Source organism: Anser anser (genome assembly GCF_964211835.1).
Source record: "Anser anser genome assembly, chromosome: 1".
In the NCBI taxonomy this organism is placed as follows: domain Eukaryota; kingdom Metazoa; phylum Chordata; class Aves; order Anseriformes; family Anatidae; genus Anser; species Anser anser.
Genome location: NC_139720.1, coordinates 23,969,962 through 23,991,881, shown reverse-complemented (window position 1 = coordinate 23,991,881; position 21,920 = coordinate 23,969,962). Strand labels below are relative to the sequence as shown.

At 39.0% G+C, this 21,920-nt stretch overlaps 2 protein-coding genes across 3 annotated transcripts in view; both read right to left on the bottom strand.

Annotated features, from left to right (window-relative positions):
* The window catches only part of WASL (WASP like actin nucleation promoting factor), a 49,802-nt gene that overhangs the window by 11,681 nt on the left and 16,201 nt on the right, over positions 1-21,920 (bottom strand). For both annotated transcript variants that reach the window (XM_083820264.1, XM_083820265.1), the window contains 5 exons: positions 12,400-12,534; positions 11,119-11,205; positions 10,476-10,572; positions 5,851-5,874; positions 661-829 (listed from right to left, as the gene is read on the bottom strand). In XM_083820264.1, the coding sequence (XP_083676390.1) occupies positions 661-829; positions 5,851-5,874; positions 10,476-10,572; positions 11,119-11,205; positions 12,400-12,534 (512 nt within the window). The remainder of the gene's footprint in view (positions 1-660; positions 830-5,850; positions 5,875-10,475; positions 10,573-11,118; positions 11,206-12,399; positions 12,535-21,920) is intronic.
* The window catches only part of POT1 (protection of telomeres 1), a 629,477-nt gene continuing 612,771 nt past the window's right edge, over positions 5,215-21,920 (bottom strand). Inside the window, exon 21 of the transcript XR_014578164.1 lies at positions 5,215-5,227. The gene's annotated coding sequence lies outside the window, so the exon portion shown is untranslated. The remainder of the gene's footprint in view (positions 5,228-21,920) is intronic.

The window sequence follows — 21,920 nt, the reverse complement described above, 5'->3', positions numbered from 1 at the left end:
AACTAGAGCTCTTTAAATTGCTGTTGCTTTAGCAAATAAAGTACACTGATTTCAAAAGGCAGAAAATTAAGTTGCCAAATTATAATTCAGGAAAAACAATAGTTAATTCAGTAAGCTGACCAAAAGCAACTTTCATCAAAGCGAAGCTTAAAATTACAGATAACTAAAAGAACAAAGACATCTAAGAAATACTCGAAAAAACAACCTGTTCCTAAAAGGTATATACATGCATGTTGTACTTTCATCGCTAGGTACGGGTGCTAGCCCACATACCAGAATAATTAAATTTACAAAGTTAGAGATAATATGGCTATGTCATTGCTGCTGTTATGACAAGTCAGGACCGGTTTGACAATGCACAGTTAAGCATGTATAGCTGTAAGAATAACGGAGTTTAAGAGTTGACCGTTGAGGGTGAATTTAAGAGGAGTCTACGCTGAGCTGACAGCTTAAGCAAGGCATCTTTATACAGCTAAATTAATTTATTTTAGGACGGCAGGTTACATTTTATGTACAGATTCAGTAAACTCTCACCTGTATCTAAATTTTTAAACCCTGTAACATGCCAACTAGCATTCACGGTAGGTCAGTTTACACACAATGGTAACACATTTAAAACCCATGTATAATTGACAAAACTAAAAGAAAGTCAGTCCTTACTGGAAGTTAGATGGTGTTCCAATATCTGCCTTTGTCAATCTTCTCTTTTTAGTTTTTCCTTTCTTCTTTTCTTTGGTATATGAAATATTGTTGACTTGTGGAGTATAAAATCTGTTAGTTGTAATTTCTGGGTTTTTGATATCAACAGTTGCCATTGGTAGGTTTGGGCCTGTGAAGATAAAAGAACAGGACTTTTAATAACGTGTTTCAACAAAGCTGTATTTAAACAATATTTAACCAACAACTTTTTGTGTGTGCGTGAGCATGTGGCAAAATGCTTGTACTGTAGCCACAGCTTTATGTACCACATGCATCTGACTGGGTTCTGGATGTCAGATGCATAATTATAAGTTACTTACTGAAGAAAAAGAGGCATTGCTAGAGCAGAGAAATGGCGAAAAAAGCTAGAATTTTGTTTCCGCAAAATTGGCAAAGAAATTAATTCTAAATTAAAGGGTTTTCATGTGCATAGAATACATGAAATGAGCCATTAATATATGCACTTGTACACAATACCGGTATAACTACCATCCTAGATGAGACTTAAAATTGAGTGCCATGAACAGCAACACCCAGCATGCCACTACCTTTGGCAGTACAATAAATGCATCTTAAAGGAGAGGGAACCTTTGCTTAATAAGCATCATGTGGGAATACTGTTGTCTTCAAAGATATGACAGCATTTATAGAGCTATTCAGGAGTTCTTACTTCTTTTTGACAGGTTTGGAAAACAATCCAAGTCCCAGATGAAAAACAGAGCTTGTGACAGTAAAAGCAATACTAGAAACAAAGTAAACACTCTGTGAATTATGTTCTCAAGCCTTGTTCTTTGTTATAAAGAACTCTGAATTACTAATCTCGTTATTTAAAATGTATCTGAATTACACTCCTGCCCATTTTACCATTCTAGTATTATGTTACCTTTGTAATATTATAGCAAATAAACATACCTAGAATATTTTCCACTCAGATTTTTTAGTTTTGATGGCAAGTAACTCTTGACATAAGGGAAGTGATAATGCTATTTAAATACTATGAGGCAATTTATGCATTTTTCATGTGTGTATTTGCGCACACACATACGTGTATTTTTAAAGAATCCTGCTAGAAGAATAAGCAATCTCATTCTTCCAAAATTGAAATTAAGCAGGTCTACTTAAGACCAGCTTGTCCAGAAATAGTTTGAAAAGCATACTCTGAGTTACTATTTAATGGTTAGCAATTAAAGTAAGATTCTTGCATCCAACTTTACTGGGTGTACGATAAAAGTACAGCTTTTGTTAAGTGAATCAGAACCTTATTTTGATTTTTTCATAACTGTTATTTTTTAATTTTTTTAATATTGATTATTCAGAATTATTCTACGCATTCTGAAAGCGCCAACAAGCTGCTTTCACATTCCAAACTCTGAATCAAAAAGGAGAAGCAGACAATGAAAGATAAATTATCTGACGTTTGCAGCATAACACTTCGGTGGGAAGCATCTAGTACTGACAAGAACAAGAAACATGAACAGAAACAAGACACAGGGCTAGACAAAACTCATCTAAAAACACGACAACTCCTACATTCCCGTGACAGTCTTAGAGGACAAGTTTTTAAAACTGAATGTAAACTGCAGGACCAAGAATTTCTAAAGTTTTTTCTACTACAAAGAAATGCTTTGATCTAGAGGTGCTATGATCTAGACAGCTATCCTTTGAGAATACAAAACACAGACTGACCACGTAGAACTACGCACAATTTGTGTTGTTAAAAGCGCACTTGAAGTTCACAGAATATTCAACAGTTGGTGAATTTAATCAACCCAAAACTTAACAATGTGGTGTTAAACCAACCTTCAGGATGAATTGAAACCTACAGTCTAAATTTCACTAGATTGTAAAAGAAAAAATACTGTAGGAGTTGATTCTCACTTCAGTCACCAATATTATACCTTCTCAATATTACAGCGATATTCGTAGTTTCAAAAGCTATACTGACATTCAGGAATAAATATGTACCTTTGCACTGAAAACTGCTAGTGAGTTCTTGATATTCTTCTCAAGAGTCTCAACTCTTTAAATGCAAAAAGGTGTATTTGCAAGGACTAAAGTCTTAAACTGACTGTAACTGGTTTTAACAAGTATAAAGAAGCAGCGATTTGCAAAATAAACTTTTGTTCAGCTGAGCTCAAATTAAGGACTGATTGCCTAATTCCTTGAGTCTAATAATATTCACACCAGAGACCACAGCAAACTCTTCACGATGAAAGTTACTCTTACCATCAGGTTTACACCTCAGATGTCCACGAGGGATGAAAATACCTTGGAAAGAATTGTATTCTTCCAGAACTGCCATATTTATATCCAGTAAAATTTTTCCCATCAAAACACAAGCACCTTCCCCATCAGGTATAGAGAGCTCAATAAGTGAAGATGAGAGAGGCATATACAGCTCATCGTTAGGAAGCACTTGACAATACAGTGGCCGTAGGCATCCACTGGTATCAGCATCTGTGACATCTTCAGAAGGTGGTCCAGAAAATGTAGTACAGAACATTTTGAAATATAAATTCTATGAAATTCTCTGTATTTTAGAGCCACTGTAGACATCTGTCCCTGACTACTGACAGCCCTACAATAAATGCAAACTGTTCTAGTTAACAGATGAAACAATTCTGTCACATGGTTCTCAAAGATTCCCTCAAAACCTAATTCTGACAAATCCTTATTTCATCCAGAACTTCACTAAGAGATGAATTCGACCACAGTAACTCCTTGATTTGCACAAAGACCTAGCTATAACAAGCGAGTAGAACACAAATCCCAGGAAATTACAGGGTAATACATTTTACATAACTCTTAATGCCAATTTGATTTTAATCCTGCAATTCTAAAAAAAAACACAAACTTAAATCTGTACCATTGTAAACGTCATACAAAAAGTAAGAGCGCTTTTTCTGTGCAACTCCCCATTTATTTCAATGCATGCAGAAAATCCAGATAATCAAGCACCACTAAAACAGAATTCCCACAATACTTCAAAGCATGGATTATACGAGTATGGAAGTGTGCCTGTTCTTGTTTTTCAGATTTAAAGATAATTATGTATTGATACATAGTACATACAAAAAAGGTGTTCCTTTTTTTCCCCCAAAAAAAGACAATTTTACTTATATGGGGAGTATAACAAAAGCCAGATGACCCTACAACAGTTTGGTTTTTTTTTGTAAGTCCTCTCCTGTTACACACTGGTGGTACATATAGTATAGATCAGCTCTAGACTGAACTCCAAATGCTGCAGCCTGGAGGTCACAACCAACGGAGGCTCTAACCTATGCCCTCAGCATGTCTCACCTGAGACTACAGCGAGCATGACCACACCTGTCAGCAGAGAAGGCAGGCATCGCAGCACTCCAAAGAACCAGAAGAGGAATGTATACAGATCATGGAAGAGCCACAGATGTCCCAGCAGAACAGTTTACTAAAAACCAGAGTTTTGGCTAGTGATTATAAACCTGAAACACTGAGCATCAGCCTGTGTTTTCCACAGAATATTCGGGCTAAGTGGATGCGATCAATTAATGCAAGTTCAGTACTTTTTGCAAGTTAATGCAACTTAATGCAAGTTCAGTACTATTTTTCTCAATTTTTTTTTTTTTTGCCTGAGGTCTGGCTGGTGGCACTGCGTGGTCATCACCACTTTTCTTTTTGTTCTACAGACATCGCTACCAGGAATGAACTTCTAGGTGATGGAAAGCAAATGTTGCTCAAAGATGGTCAACAGTTAAAACCCTCCCAAAGCTCAGAAAACCTAGTAGATAAGACTAGACTGATATTAATATGATTGTTTCAAAACTAAGCAACCTAGTCACCATTGAATGAAAGGATACTAAAAATGCCTGGGTTAAGCTGATGATTGCCTGAGCTTTCTCAAAATTAATCTTTATGAAAGAGGTGTATTAATTTTTTGAGAAATGTATTGCATGGAGAAAGGATATCTGTGGTTCCCATAATTCAGGATTCGTTAAGGACTAAGTATTTTGGTGACCTACTGCGACACTTGGATGTCTTGGTTAGAATAAACTTAAGACCACCACCTCAGGCAATAGGGGTTCAGGGACCCCTAGACGATCAGATGGTGATATTCCTGCTTAAGCAGCAAACAGGCATCAACAGAAATATCAGCGGAGAAATCACTTTTTAGCTTCAGTGTGGAGTCATAATTAGATCAAAGTCTCCAAACTTGATATTCACTGATGTGCATTTTTCACTTGATCTAAGAATAAATGGTAAAATTTTGGATAAAATTGATACATAGTTTTGACTTCTACCTTGAATTTAATGATGATGGTTCTGAGAAATCATAGAATGGTTTGGGTTGGAAGAGACCTTAAAGATCACCCAGTTCCACCCCCCCTGCCATGGGCAGGGATGCCATCCACAAGATCAGGTTGCCCAGGGCATCATCCAGCCTGGCCTTGAACACCTCCGGGGATGGGGCATCCCCAGCTTTTCTGGACAACCTGTTTCAGTGCCTCATCACCCTCAGAGAGAAGAATTTCCTCCTAACCTCCAATCCAAATCTCCCCTCTTTTAGTTTCAAACCATCTTTTACTTTAAAACCAGAAAGATATTCATGTCAGTGAGATGTACTCCCAAGACAAATAAATTCAAATATTCTCTTGTGGAAAAAAAAAGAAGTTTACTCTTACAAACATATGACATATTTCTAAAAGGCTAAGTTACAGGGTTAGTCAGATAAACAAATTAAAATGTCATGCATATTTTATGAAATCAGTTACAATTATGCCCACCTTTAGACAAATACATTAGCTTTGAATTTCAGCAATGTTTTGTAGAGCAACTCTTTATAGGCATATTCTGAAGACCAAGCAGCAAATGAAAGGTACAAAGCCTTTTTCACAGCTTAAGCTGAAGGGCCTCTGTCCTATTTACAGGAAAACATGCCCCTCTCCAAAAACATCCTTTACAAATGCCAGCTAAGCAGCCACAAATCTTCCACACTACAACTAAACAAATACCAAAGAACAGAAACAAAACAAACATACTAACCTCCAGAATATGAGTTTACTGCTTTTGCTACCACAGGACTATCCTGAACAAGTCCAAAACAAAGCTATACATAAACCATAAGTGACAGCAGTAGGAAAAAAATAAAATGCAGCGTTCATACAAAAAGCTTACCATTTGGTGGGTCTCTTCTTTTTTCTGTTGAAAAAGAAAAAGAACTATTTATTCATTGGTATCACAGGACAAATTCATTCTAAACTTTCTAGTGGCACTTTCAGTGATCTTGAGCTGAGACCTAACAACCCATCTTTAAAACCTACTTGTTGAACAGTTGAAAGAAGCTAAGCATTACAGAATTATGAAAACACATTTTAGATAATTAGCACTGATTTGAAGCAAGCCAACTTGGAGCATAAGGAAATAGCTAGTGAGTTGATTTCAGACATTTTGACTACAAAGTAAGATGAAACATTCAAAAAGCAGCTGTTTTGGTACAAACTATCAAAGCAAGATTTTCAAAGTATTACGGTTTCTGATTTCCACTAAACGAGATTGCTCCTTCAATTTAATTGGAAATACTTTGATACAGTAACGTTCTCCCACAAAGCCAGATGTACTTTATAATTATTTTTGGTTTTATGTGAAGAAACTGGGACACAGAAGCACAAGACACTTTACCTGTTACCCAGCAGCTAGCTGAACAACATCGAACAGAACTCAGACCTCCTTATGATATTTTATTCACAAAGCCAAACTGTTTCACAGATTATGAAGAATTTGGTTTGACTGCTTAAAATGTAGTTGTAATCATTTCATACCTCATCAATCTCAGCCTCTAATGGTTAATTCTCCTTTGAAGGAGACTTCCCTCTTAGTATTTGTTCCTATACACCTCAACATCTACCCAACCTGCAGCCTTCCTTCAAAACAGTTTTGAACAAAAACAGTCCAGTTAAACTTACACCACTTGTGTACCTACACAGATATTCAGAAGGCTTCTGGCTTTAGCAGTACCATACACGCAAGCATGGTCTATCATCTCACCACACAAAAAAAACATGGCTCTATATAGACGAATGTACTGGAGTATCTGAAATGTAACAGGGCCTCCTAAGAGCTTAAGAAGAATTTTTAAACAGACATTTTCATCTTCAACAAGTCCTGGAAAAAACTGCTAACCCGTTGTGTTTTTCAGACACAAGCATAAGGGGAAGGGAGACAGTGCTTACAGAGATATTCTTGACCTTGTCCTATCAATGTTTAAAAAACAAAATCTAAAATTATAGGTGAGCAAGACAAATCAGCCTCACATGCTGATGATCTTCAGTTGGGAATAGAGAACCTCCAAAAGAAGAAGACCAAAACCCTTCAAGAATCTTCTTTTGCTGAGCAAGCCTTCAGAAGACACTTGTCTCTCAGTTCAAAGAAAATTAGTTTCAGAGGTGAAAGGCTGGGGGACAAAAAAGGGGCTTTTTGGCCAAATACTGTGTTTTCTCTTCCTAGAATATTTAGGTTAAGAATCCACTCGTGTTGGACTCCAAAAAAACCTGCTCAACTTTTGGAGCACAATTGCAGTCCTACCCAGGAAGCATCAGCTCTGAAACTGAAAAGGAAAGCACAGGACTTAGGGCAAGCCACTTGGCACAGGAGGGGAAGCGGGCAAAGCAGTAGGCATTCACGGGAAATGTTAAGTGGCCTTGTGCCAAATCATGGCAACCTATTAAAATTTTCATTAGGAGAAAGTTCAAGAGATAAAATAGTGGAGAACAAAGCAAGACACTTTAAACACTTCCCGCAATTTTTGCTGGGTCTAGATAAGAATAATGATTTGTGGCCAAAAGATACTAGATCTGTTTTTCTGTGGTTTCCACTACAGACTAGGAAACAAAAACTCCTGTTCTGAAGTGCCGATGACCTCACCAGAGGTCTGACAGAAGACGGAGAAGCCTACTGATCCAAAAGATCAACTTCACCAGCTGCCTGTGTCTGAGAAACCCTGTTCTCACCAGCACGCATTCCTGGAAAGAGATCTCTGAAGTGCTCAGCATGCATCGGATTCAAGTCTCAGCAGAGATGCCCTTGCCTCCCAGGCAGTAACAGTACCATTTAGTACATATTCAATACCCAGCCTGAAGTGCATTAGGAAGGGCAGCAGGAGCTAAAAGCTTGTGGAGGAAGCAGAGAGCTTCAGAGAGGGCTAAAAGAGCTCCCACCCCTGAGCTACAAGGTGCCAAAGAATCAGACAAAAACTGAAACCTCCTACTTCTGAAAGGCAGTTAAAAATAAAGCTAAATTCTCTCAGAGCGTGGAACACACACATTAACATTTCTGAGGCAAGAAGATAAAAAAATAAGAACAAATGGTACCTACATGCAAGTATACCCGAAATGTGAATGGACTATACTGACAGGCCCAGAGGAGAAATGCTGTGTTCATCCTGCTTACTGGGGGAACTATCTGGGATCCGTTTAAGAAGTAAATGGAGCGATTATTTAAGTGAGTCTAGCAGAGAAATTAACTAAGTATGGTAATTTCTTTCTAACCTATAGTTAAGGATTTAATGAGTTTTTTTAAATCAAAATTTAACTAGATGAAAAAACAGCCTGGTATTAAAACCTCTCTCTCTCATTCTATTCTCTACTGAATATTTTGTACATTTGTAAACTCTCATACATTCTCTGTTTGGAGCCCTACTTTCACCTCTGCTGAACTCCAGATGCACTTACTCAGGAGTTGTCTGTACACCGACTGGAACGCACTTCATGCCAAGTGAGGAAGAGCAGAATACTGTTGCCTCTTCTTGCAGCTGTATGATATTTCATATACTAGTCTCAGCACCAAGACAATTTTCTGAGCCAGAACTGCTGTTCTTGCTGCCTTCCTGTAACCTGAACTTTCCAGAAGACTCCTGGTAAAGTCTCCTAGCAAGCCCTGAATGGCGTAACAGGCTGCTAAGTGATCACAGAGAGTACTCATTTCAGTAAAAGCACATCAGGTGGCACTGCTAGGAAATGAAATATATTTTGGAAGGCATGGGAGTAAAGATCCCATTAAACAGAAAAAGTATTAAGAAAGCCAAACCATTACTGCAGCTTTCGAAGTTAAGATGTGTTAGAATACACACACGATTTTTATCTAATATAAATAATACATGAAGCTTTAATATAATTAATATTATATATAAACTTATGCGTACAATATAATTTAGCCTACACATATTATGTTTTTATAAAGCATTTATATAAAAATCTACGTACACGCACCAACTGAAAATCCATTTTACCTTTGACAAATGCAAAGCCCGTTATTATATGAGAACAATTAGAAACAGTCCCTATGAATGACAAATAGGAAATTCCACCTGGTGGCTTGACTAAAAAAAAAAATCTCGTAACTGTTTTTAATTCTTGTTTTCCAGATCTTAGTTAGAAAAAGTGTGGAGCATTTTAGCTTTCCTTTTTTTAAGTAAAGTTTTCTTCAAGTTGTAAGCATTTTGGGGCAGAGTTGTTTGTCTTTTAATACGTTTCAGAATGTATGGAATAAGCTCATACTACAGCATGGATTTGAGCACACAAGCCAATACATTTACTCAAAGATTAAACAAGAAAAACTATGCTGAACATCCTGTGAACAGGAGGTTTGACTGTACCACTATTTTCAACCAAAGTTTGCTATAGCCAGCCATGCAGATACTTATTTCCTTTCTCCCAAGTCACATCTGTGCACTGCAGCACAGTGTTTTAGACACACGATAATGAAGAATGACACACAAGAATGCACATATTCTGGTTTCAAGCAGAGACCATCTTCAAGAAAACAACTAAGCTTTGGAACAAATACTCTGTGCCTAAGCCACCATCCCTGAATGAAACCCACATGGATCCTGTAGCTTCCTGAGAACACTTGCAAGCCCCTGGTACTCCAAGGGCATCCGCCCTTTACATCAGCCTTAGCTGCATGCATTGCTAGTGCAATTCAATTCCAAGCCAGACTACAGAAACGCATCTTATAGCTTAGACACAAGTCCACACTACGGCTTACAGCAAGCCTAAGCACATCCATGTGTATCCAACCTATGTTTTGTATCACCTTACTCTTCATGGTCATATGGCTGTCAGACAGGCAAGTCGTTTATGAGAAAAGGACCAAGACAAGATCTGGAGAAAGCCTGAGCTCCCTTTAAAACACTGACCATGTTCCTAAGGCATCCTGCAGCTGACAAAACGCATGCTGTGCTTCAGACCGTCCTGTGCTGCTAAGGACAGTATAGGCACATTATGTCTCCTGTTCTCAGCCCCTGCCAAGATTACTAGTTTTGAATAGAAGATATTTCTCTACTAAACACTGGACCAATGCCAATAATTCATTCACATGAACTACTGAACATACCAGATGGTAAAATCTTTGTTACAACCCACTTGGGCTGAATTTAAACAAATTCGTTATAAACAGCCCAGAGCTAAAATAGGGTTTAATCAAATGTGAAAACAGCTTACGGGAAGATTTCTCCTTTTTCCCACTGACAGCTTACCCTTTTTGCTTCTTTCTGGTCTATATTTTCAAACACCACAATCTTAGAGCTTACAAGCTGAGACTTTATAGCAAGGAGCACCAAGTTATTTCAGAAAAAAATATTATTTTTGTAAAATAGAGAGATGAAGCACTTTCATAACACAATGACTTCTAAATATAAATATGGCAGCAAAGCCTCCAGTTGCTTTCAGACATATAATTTATTTCCTGCCTCCCCCCAGAACAACATAAACAAGCCTGAATTTAAGATTAATTTAAATATTTACCAGATTTTCTCTGCCGTCGTCCAAGTAAATCTGTTACTGTTTTGCGGAATAGTTTAGCTTCTTCTTCATTAGCAAAATTAAGACCAACTTGACATGTCTGAAAAACATTAATATTCCCCCACCCATGACTAAGAAAATGTTTCAAAGGCTTACAAGTTCTTACACCTTCTGAAGATATAATCAGTAAAAAAAAAAAAAAAAAGACCACCACTGTAAATTTGGAAACAAATCTCAGTGAAACAATCTAACTTAGGAATGTCTGTCTACTAATCAACTATCTGGAGCTCATACTAACAAATTTGAGCAAAATCTTGGGGCCTGAAATCAAAGTTGGGGGAGGAAAAAATTATTTTAAGAAATAGATGATACTTCACAAGCATCATCTGTAAGTCAAAAGAATTTCATTATTAACGGGAGTCAAAAATAAAGAAGTGCATTTTATGTTTCTGTTCCATGGCTCAAGTTTTCTAGTTGAAAGCCAAAGTTATTTCAATAAATAAGCATAAAAAACTTCAAAGAAAACAAGGAATATTGTACTTTCATACATAATTTACAGAATGAAATGAAAACTTCAGTTACACTAGAAGTTACCATTTTATTAAAAGACATTCTAAAATAGGTATTCAAAGATGTTGAGACTCACATCTCCAGCAAAGGTATGAAAATATCCTCTAGGACTATTATATACAAAGTTATTGTACAGCTCCTGCTCCCACAATAATTTCCCATCCTGAAAAAAAAAAAAAAAAAGATTTGAAACACTTGAAGACAAATTGCAGGTCATCTTTCATAATAGAACCAAACAAGAGTTTGAAGCTGCATATTGCTAAGCATCTGTCATTCACCCAAAGAACGAGCTCAATCCAAGTATACTAGAACATGTGGAGAAACCAGACGAAATCAGACTAATTCCCTCATTCTACTTTCTGTTCAGATTCCTGGATGTTTTAAAAAACATGCCTCAATTTCTATAATCCCGCAATAGTTATGTTGGTAGCACTAGCAGTCAGCAGTGATAGTAATCATACAGTGTTAATAGTAATAACAATAGGGAGGCTTGCACCAGCATGTTATCAGCTCAGGGTTCACCTGAAAACACTTAACTTCAAGGGAACAAAAATCTCACCTTTTTAAGAAGTTTTATATATTTAAATGGCATTACTGTTCAGCGCACAAGGAACAGGTTTCTAAGCCTAATAATGAAGTACCAAATCACAAATGTAAATGCCAACTAGCATTTCCGAATCAATCTGAGAGACTTCAAGGAATTAATGTTGACAGACAGTGAGCTATTCCTAACTAGAGATGGAATGGAAAGCTTTCCAAAGTCTCAGTGAAAGTCAGGACTTATACTTCTAGGTATCGTTTTTTTGTTGTAAAAACATCTTGGAACACATAAGCTCTTAGTTCACACTGCCGTGAGTGAAATATTAGAATCGGATGGATATGAATATACATACTGTGGAAAAAAAATGTTTATCCTACAGTTTTCACATGCATGAACACACCGATCATAAAAAAGAAGACTCTGGTTTTCATCCCTAAAGAACACAGCACCTATTTTATTAGCACCAGCCAAGGTACTGACACCTGCTAGAGTTCTGACAGCTATCCGTATCAGTGACACTACGCTAGCTTTCACTGGATTCACTAATCTGATTAGTGGAGGACAGCTTCTGCGAGCTGCAAGAAAATCACACATCTTTATTTCATCTGTAAGAGCTGACATATTGAAATAACTTAAATTTAGAACACCTGAGAAAGTTGCACACGCCTATTAATAAGCACTGTCATTGAACTGCTCAGTGCACAACTATTTACTTCAGAATTTCTGTAAAGTGTGTTAACTACGATCACCTAAACTCATTCAATTCAAAATGGAAAATAAATATAACAGTCAGTCTGAAAAAGAACAGACACTTACCTTAATGTCATATATTCTAATAAAATATGACCTCTGCGGATTGTCCTTTACAAGGCAAGCTACACCACAGCATTTCTTTGACCACATGGCATTGCGATCTGCTGCATATATTTGAACAACTGCTGAAGACATCGTCTAGAAAGGAAAAGTAGTGATTACTTTTAAGGTAAAACCAACGCATTTTACATTTTAGCAAAGCAACTCTTACTGATCTTCATTCTAAACAGCAACTTTAGACTATTTCCCAGGTGCCAATACAGGCAAGTTCAAATGACCCCACATCACTTCCTTGCCCTTTTTTTGTGCAAGATTTAAATTGCTTAAGAACCTAATAGAACATTTTGTTCTCAGCCATAAAATCAGCAAGACGACTTTGCCTGTAAGAGGCAGACCAGTAACTATGGCAGTCACACAGAGAAGCCCTACTGTGCTACTACGTTTTTCTGTTCGTTACTTCAAACTGAATAGAAATGCAATATTCAGGCTGTAAATTACAGGGCCTGGAAACACTCCCGGGTATTGGAATGCAACTGCCTATATTGCTTAATTGTTAAAAATGGTCTCTGGCATGATTTTAACCTATGCCAACTAGCAAACCCCTAAAATTCTTTGGCATGGTTTGGGAATTCGTATGAACAAGGATCGCTCCCAGTTGGCAACGTGAAGCTGTCCTGTTTTCAAATTGAGAGATTTTATTAAAATATTATTCTAAACCAGATTGTTTCCGTGTCTGGAAATGTACCTGAACAAATTTTCTAGTATATACATAATTTGTGTTCTACTGTAAAAGTCCCATGAGGGAATAAATACTCTTCAAAGGTTCCAATTTTCATCTTGTAGCCAAGTCACAAGGATATATAGCTTAAAAAGCCTGTCACGGCACAGACCAGAGGCTATCTAGCTCAGGATCCTTGCTGTAACATTGGCAGATGCCTAGGGAACACAGCAGGATACCCCTCTGCCATGGGAACAGACCCCCAGCACGGGCAGGCTGGAGCTCAAAGCCCTCCTAAGCCAGCACGTGTGTTTTACGGCATGTATTTTTCCTCCATGAATTTATCTCATCTCTCCTTGAATCCATGTGAATTTCTGAGCATCACAACAGCGTACAGGAACGTATTTCACTGTTCACTTAAACACTGTGTCAAGAACTCCTTTGATTTAAAAATGTGCCACCTGGTAGTTTCAGTTCACCATCCCTGCTAGTCCTTATGCTAGGAGACAGCAGGAATGGCTCCTTGGTTGCCTCTCCACACTGCACATGCTTTTAGAGATATTCTGTCATAGTTCTTTACCCATAATTACTCTACTGTTTAGAGACGTGATACTAGTTTTAAGTCATCCTTGTACCAAAAAATACAGAAATAAATAAAAATAACGCATCTATGCTTTCATTACCCTCATCACATCTCAAACATTGTCCGAGCAATGGGCTCCATACTAGGTTTCCCCAGCCACCCTACAAGCATTGCTGCGCCTTCATCAACACTAACTGCTTACCTAAACAGGTGGCTTATCCAGAATGCACGCCTTGGTGCATTACATCAACGTCTATTGGTATCTACTAAATAACACTATCACCCATGTCACACTTTTCAATTGGTTTATAGTGACTGAAAGAATCACTTGAGCTTCTCGGAGTTTTCTTATCAAGAAGCTTCTAGTTTTGTTAAAATAGAGGCAAAGTAATTAGTTGGACTGACAGCTACTCCCTAGGGAAGCTTTATAACCTTTTGGCAAAGACCTGTGATGCAATTTTCACACGTTCCTCCTTGCAACCATTTCTTCAGAGATAGTAAGACCGACTTCTCACCGCTGTGGTATCCATCAGGAAGAAGTTACAGCTGACTCAAAGCTTTGCAGTCATCTCCTCAGATGCTCTACAACTAAATACAAAGCAAGACTTCCCTCCCTATAACCTACAGAGTAATACGACTAATTTAGTCATAACTGGACTCATCAGGTGAGGAAAAGGGAACCTTGAATTAGCCACACCAGCACACCAGAACAGTTTGCTGACAGATGTCACAGGTGTAAGAGATGTTACTTTTCCCTTATGCTGCAATAGGCAAAGACTTGATTTGGGGTACAACTGCCCATATTTTGTTCAGAACTGCTAACAGCCTTTTCTCTCGTTTCTGCCATTTCATCTCCTTTTTAAACTGATAACCTTGTAGACACCGCAACAAAAAGGAGCACAGGTGTGCCACTCTACAGTTGAAACCAAGACAACATTGCATTCAACCAAACCCCACCGTCCATACAAGAAGCCTTCTCAAGCCTCTGAAACAAGTCCAACTCCACCAGCATCCTCCCAGTAGGACTACCCAGAGAAAAAGGTGGCTTTGGCAGCAATTTATGCACCTTACATTCAAGGTCCAGAAGAATGATCTGCATCAAGAAATGGTTCACTATGTATTGCTTCCTATTGTACCTAGCAGCAAAAACACCAACTGGATTATCCGGGCAAACGCTAGCTGTCGTAACTCCATGACGACTGCATATAACCTGGAATCAGCACCTACCCCATGAGCAGACAGAATATTACACAAAAACAGCGTCCTCATTCTGTGTAATCACAATAGGTTTAATTTACACGTGGATACTCTAAGCACAGAGCTCAATTTGCAAGTCAGAGAACAATTTCACTGCATCTAAAGTAGGTGTTGTTCTGAGACTTACCAAGCCTAGAGTTAAATTACATTTTAACTTACTAATTAGCATTGTGCAAATTCCTAGTGTTGACAGACTACAATGAGGTTCTCACGTTAGAACATTAATTATGAATTCCACTATTACACCACTTTAAAAAAAACAAATAAGGGACAACAGTAAAAAATACAAGATGTATTTCGGCAGGAGGACAATAAAATCCATCTCCTTTTACTTCAGCCTCTGTTTGTTTTCATCATACACAAGAACGATGTTTTACAATGCTTTATGTTGTTCAGCTTCTGGAAGACAGTTGACAGTAATATTTAATCATCCACAACCTTTGGAAATGTACACATACAGCTTGTAAAAATGTATGAACTTATGAACCATAAACTTCATCCACTGCTATTCATTATCAATCTTATCCATGCTAATTGACATTTTTCAACTTTAATTGCAGAACTGCAGCATTTGGGAACACTTACACAAATACTGTAACTTAAACATTCAATGTTATTTTTTTGAATTTGCATTCGTCTTTTGAAGCCAATTAATATACACTGCTCAGTTTCTCACACCATTCTTGAAATGAATGTTACATTTAGAAGCATTTCTTTAAAGACGTATGTAAATATTTCTTCACAAGAAGTCCTGCCCCTGACTTCAGAGACAGAATTGAACAGGAGTGCCATTAAATCCTCCAAGTAATTAGGGTGGTTTTTCTGAGTTTCAGTAAGCTTCTGTGTTACTTAACACTTAAAAGTTATTGCTGTGGTTTCAGTAGGAAGATTTTGAAGTTGATCCTACTGCTGTGCTTAACTCTTCTGTTGAGGTCTTTGTCCTTTTTATATACCTTTGTATCTGGAAAATGTGCACGGGAAAAAGTAAGAAGCCAGCAGGGTACGAGAGGAAAACCAACCTCCTTGCTTCCTTTTCTCGTTCCCACAGCCAGCATCCTGCAGGAGGACATGCCACTGATTCCAGGGACTTGTCACACCCCTCACACTAATGAGCTGGGAAGCAGTAAGCCTAGCGTCATCAGCTCACTGGCAGAGCTGGTCTCATCCTTGGACACGCAGGCTGCAGGATATGCGCTATCAGCACAGGGCTCATGAAACACCCTCTGCCTGCAGAAGGTGGCCACAACGAGTCACCACGCGTTTGTGGGGGTGGCTCACACCCGTGCTGATAGCTTCCAGCTGGGCAGCAGGTACCCGAGTACTTTGATCAGCTTCTGGTATGAACGCTTGCTGCAGACACCTAATTAATTACTTAGAGTAACTCAGCGTGTCTCAAAAACAGTAAAGCAAGCCAGCACAGACAGCAGCACGCCTGACTGCAAGAGGCACACCGGACAGCTCAGCAGAATCCATGCCAGCATACAGGTCTCCACGTACAGCTGCCAGCTGCTCACAGTGCCACCGTCAAAGAACCTCAGATACCTCGGGTCGGCTGCGACCTCCCTAAGGCATCCAGTCCAACCTCTGGCTCACAGCAAGGGTAATTGCTAAGCAATTGCTAAGCAAGGTCAGGTTGCTCAAGGTCTTGCCCAGTTAAGTTTAAAGGCCCCAAATTACCTCTGGGAAGCCTGTTCCAGTGCTTAATCACTCCCAGTTTAGTGCTTGTAAAAATACAACTAAGTACAATGTATTCTTCTAATGGTTCGGTATTGTTGTGTTACATGTTGACAATACTTCTGAAAACAGTGATTGTCAGTCTGTCCAATTTTAAAACTCCAGATTTTTCCAAGAAAGGTGCAGACCCATGTATACAGAGGCAATTAAATCTCACATGGCAGATTTCTTTTCCTAGTTACCCCTCCCAGCCCTGGGAAGAATCTTACAAAGAAAACTGAAGGAAAACCTTGCCCTACCCTTGCCCTACAGTGCAAGACTACAAGACTACAACTCAACTAGCTGCAGTTTGTTTCCAGGCAAAGCAACTTCTTGAAGAAGCATGCTGATATTGGTATAATGCCCGTAGCTTTTTCAGGAAGTCCATCAAAAGACTTTCAGCTTGAAAGTCTCAGGGCGCACAGTTAGCTACTTTAATGCTTCTATGAAAAATGCTATGATGCTACTTTGCAATTCAGAACTGCCTAGCTGTGTACAATCCCCATCCTACCAGAATACACACCAATATTTCTATTTTTATTTCCTTAAAGTAGGTATCTGGAAAAAGCTGCCCTGACCAACACTACTACTGGTGAGCAGGTACTGGAGGAAGGCATTGTAAGACCTACTGCAATCCCCATTATCCTAAGCCAACACCCTGAAGCCTGACCAGGTGATGATGCTGAATGCTCCCATGCCACTCGGTTCTTCTTTGATACAAGATCAGGAGGACAGCTTGCAGTTTGCTTCTACAAGGGTTCAAGAATAAAGGGCTGTTGCCACTGAGTGTCATTAAACCCGGGGGAAGTCACAGGCGGCCTCAGATGGCCGGGCTCCAGAACAGAGGTGTGCTAAAGGTCAAGCACCACTTCGCTGTGGAGAACGCTTACTGAGGTGTAACTCTAATCCTGACCACGGCAAGGACGGGAAGCTTTAGTACAGAGGAAATCTCTACTAGCCAAGCATTATTTAAGCCATGAAAAAGGAGATGGAAACTCACTAAGGGTGATGAAAGGGAAAGCAGCAGCAGCAGCAAGAACACTGGGTGGCTAACTGTAAGAAATCAGATTAGTTGACAGAAAATTAGCCAATTAGACAGAACTCGGTGGCTGACATTTCTTTCTCTAGAATAGAAGTATTTTGCAGAAGAAAAAAAATCACACTGCTCAATCGAGCAGAAGCACTGCTTGAAGTCTTAGGTTACCTCAAAAAACCTACTGTTTAAATAATTACACATTTAAGCGTCAACACCTTAATAAGCTCATGTTATTCAAAGTGAACTAAACTGGAGTCAGACAGTGGTAATGCCTTCATGTCATTCAGCAATTAGCTTATCTTTGCTGTCATAAGTAGATAGAACTTCCAAAAACACTTCTGCAGTGCTCAACGCAGCCTATGCGCTGTAACTCATCACTGAACACAGAGAGCATCGACAGAAGCTGCTGCGTGGATCAGAGGCTGGAACCTCCTCCCCTTCTCATGGGAAGGCCGTCGGTGGTGGCACGCACATCGCAGCTCCATGCCCCAGCAGTTGGATTTCCCTTCTGCACAGTGGTCCAGTTTCAAGAGAAACGTTGCTGTTTCTTGGCGCTGAGGCTGTCTCCTGCCATGTGGGAACAGTGTGTTCCCATCCTGCAAGGAAGGGCTGATAACCCACCTCCGGGGTGAGTGTTCTCAGCGCTGAGCAATCCTACAGACGGCGCACGCTGCAGTCTCCTCCAAATGTGTTTCTAAATGAGCCTGTCTCTGTTCAGATGAGCCCTAAACTAATTAGGCCACTTAAATGACACGCAAGTATGCAATTTTTACATTGTAAGTAGCAGAGGCATTTCCTAGAGTAGACAAAAATTTCCTAGCACTTCCACAGAAACTTGGAAAAGTTGAGCTTGGTTAAGTTCAGGAACCTACAATGTTTATCAGCCCTGGACAGTACATGATCCACCTCTCTTAAGCATATGTGCCTATTGTGAAGGTTTAGGTCCACTTCAGGGATCATGGCAAGAAATATAAAGAAATATCAAAGCCTTCATCAAATTTTAGAGTTCTCAAATATTCACAAGTGTGCTTACGTTGCAAGTAAGCGCCACCTGCTTTTGCAGTTTTAGAAAGGGAAGGGACGGAGATGGGAAGAAACGGCACAGGAGAGAGAAGAGACCAGTAACACTAAGGAGACTGGTTTTGCTTCCTGCTGACACCTTATCTGAAGAACACAAGGATTGGGGCCCCACTCCGTAATGATGATAGAAGAACACGATGGGATAGGTAAAGTAGATGTGTTCATGTGTTCAACCACCTTTTTAGTCTTTTTCCCTTAAGAGATGTGGGTCACATTATTTAAGGTTCCTGCCTCTTGTACAGTGTGTGATGCCCTTGGCTTGGTAGTCCACACATGGAGACTTCTCTGTAGATAAAAATACCTTTCAGGGACTCTTCCATACCTTGACTATGCAACTGAAATTTGGTAAGCCAGATTATGCAACTCACAGCCTCACAATTTACTTCTTCGCAGCAGGTTGTCTCCTGAATCTTCACAGACAAGTCCTACACTTGAGTGTTCATTCACTGGCGACTTGGATATTTCTTTATTTGCGATTTGCAATTGCAAAATGGCAATTACTTCAACTTTCACAGCTATTAAAGATATACTTAATTACTTACAAACTCATCTCTGAAGAGAATTGTTTATTGCAAAAAAGTCAACTTCAGATGCTACAGACATGGTTGTATACCCATTTCCCACAGAAGCAAGAAATAGAGAACTGGAGTTTGCTGGCAGATTTCAACAAGTTAAGCAGCTGGAAACAATCTTCTAATTTTAATACAATTTGCAGGACATTATTTTCAGGAGACAGACCGATTGCTCCACAGACAAGAAAACTGGAGAGAGATTTTACCTTATTTGACAGAATTGACATTAGAGCCTTTTGTAAATACCCAGGCACAGGAGAAAAGCTTTATTTGGTGCAAATCGAAAAGTTCCTCAGCTGCCAGACACAGAGGCCTCATCAGTTCCACTGCCTGTGGAATTGTTTATTGCAGTCGCCAACAATGTTCAGTTTTAAGCTTAAAACTTTCTTTTCATCACTTAATTTCCCATGATCACCCATAGATTTAGAAGTGTACTAGGCATAGAAGCAAATATCTTTTTTTCCCACCTACACACAAACTTGGACCATATTAAAAATAAAGCCATAGCATAAAGGGGACTGCTTTTTACTTATTTGAAGGGAGAAGGAAGAGAGGAAGTTTTTATGGAACAGCGCAAAGCCACTTCAGGCATTCTTTATTATTTTGGACAAACAAGGATCTTAATCTAACAGAGGGGAAAGAAAATGCTTTCATCAAAGGTATTCTTAAAGCCTACAACCTCAGTTCAAGACCTCAGCCCTCCAGAGCAGTCATGTAGCCACAGCCCCGAGCAGGCTGGCAATTACAGCATTACAGTACCCCGGAGCTGGCCCATCTCTGGTTAGCAACTAACGTAGGAGGTGACATTCAACCTGGAGCTTCCGCCTATGAGCAAACTAAACACGGACACTTCCTGCTTACCTGCACAGTGTTATTACCTCACTCAGCTGTGTCTCACGTCTTAGCTCTGTTGAAATCTTGGCTGGCCAGAAAACAGCAAACACGTGACAAAACAGTTATTTGTGCTCTGTTGTCAAAGTTACGCATTCAGTTACTTTCAGAACAAATAAAAGTGTGCTGTACACACAACTGCCACGAGCTTCTCGCTGCCCCACTGCCCTGGAGCAAGTAGTCTCACTGCAGAAGACACACACTTGATCTTGCAATTTTTCCTCCAAAAGAAACAAGCCATTTATAGGACTGTTCTTTTTCAAAGCTCAAGAGAATTTTTAGATTAAATGTTTAAGTCTACCTTGTGAGCCACTGTAAATTAACCAGGACTTTAAAGACTAGGATGATACTCACACAAATAAACCATTGTACAGATCTGGACATTATGTACTTCCCAAAACAACATTTCATAGCCTTGCACAGAAATCGCAGGTTGGCTTTAAGCCATATAAATACAGTGCAAGAATCAAAAGAGTTTCACGCTACTTACAGGATACAATTGGAGCTCAAATCTGTTTTGCCTTTTACCACTGCTAACTCAGCTATAAGGGAAACTTGTTCTTCTGACTCAATGTTTTCTTCTCCTCTACCATCTACCCCTTGCTTTCATGCACCAAGGTCCTCTTTCTCCAGCATTCACCAGCCATTTCATTTCCTACACAATATTTTTTCAGGTGCTACACACTTAGTTCTGTATTTAATGCAGACTATTATAAACAGATCTTCACATCTACTTCAAAAATATGAGAATGCCTTCATGAAAATGAGTCAGAATTCAGACCCTTGTTCATGAAAGGAAAACAGGCAGTTTAAAAAAAGTGCTAGATCCACTGAAGTTCTTTAGAGACCCACTCAGTGGCATACGCATCACCACATCCACAATGAAAGTCTTCAAACCAACAGTTACATTGATTAAAGAAAGGATGCAAAGCATAAGCCTCAGGAATTTGACTTATTCTAGCTCTCGAATACTCATTAATTTGAAATTGTTATTTATCATTTGAAAATGTTATTTATCATCTCCCTGTAGTCTCATTTCCAGATTTAAAATATATATATATTTGCTTTACAGAGGTAAGATTCAGGTGAACTTTTCCTATGATCTTTAGAACTGAGGGCATAACATAAGGAATTTGGACTTCAAATACTTCTAGAACACTGAAATAAACCAGCTTAAACTATTGTAAAAGAAAGGCTCTTTATAAGAAAACATTAACTTCATGCCAACACAAAACAAAGAACTCCCTTCAAAATATGAACAAATTTGAGAAAAGACTATTAAAAGTAAAACCTCTTTGAATAATAGCCAGCAACTGGTCTCGCAATTGTGTATACAACTGGAGGCCTGCCCCATAAAGCAGCCTCAATCCACTTATATAAGGGTACTTAGAGAAGCAGCTCCCCTTCCACTTTCCCTGTGCCACAGAAACATGTTTTAATTCCTCCTGCAGCAGTCCCTGTTTGAAGAGAACCATTATAATTCAATTCAGATAAGGAAACTCTTAGTTGTACATAAGATTATTTTTTTTATGCCAATAACTGAGTCTGCTACGAAAAAAGTTGTAAGTCCTCAAATGTAGGTGTGCTACTAGAAGAAAAAGAGCACAAAGATTTAGTGGTTACATGATACCTGGCCAAATTCAAAGCTCAGTCAGCGGATACAGTGCTAAAAGA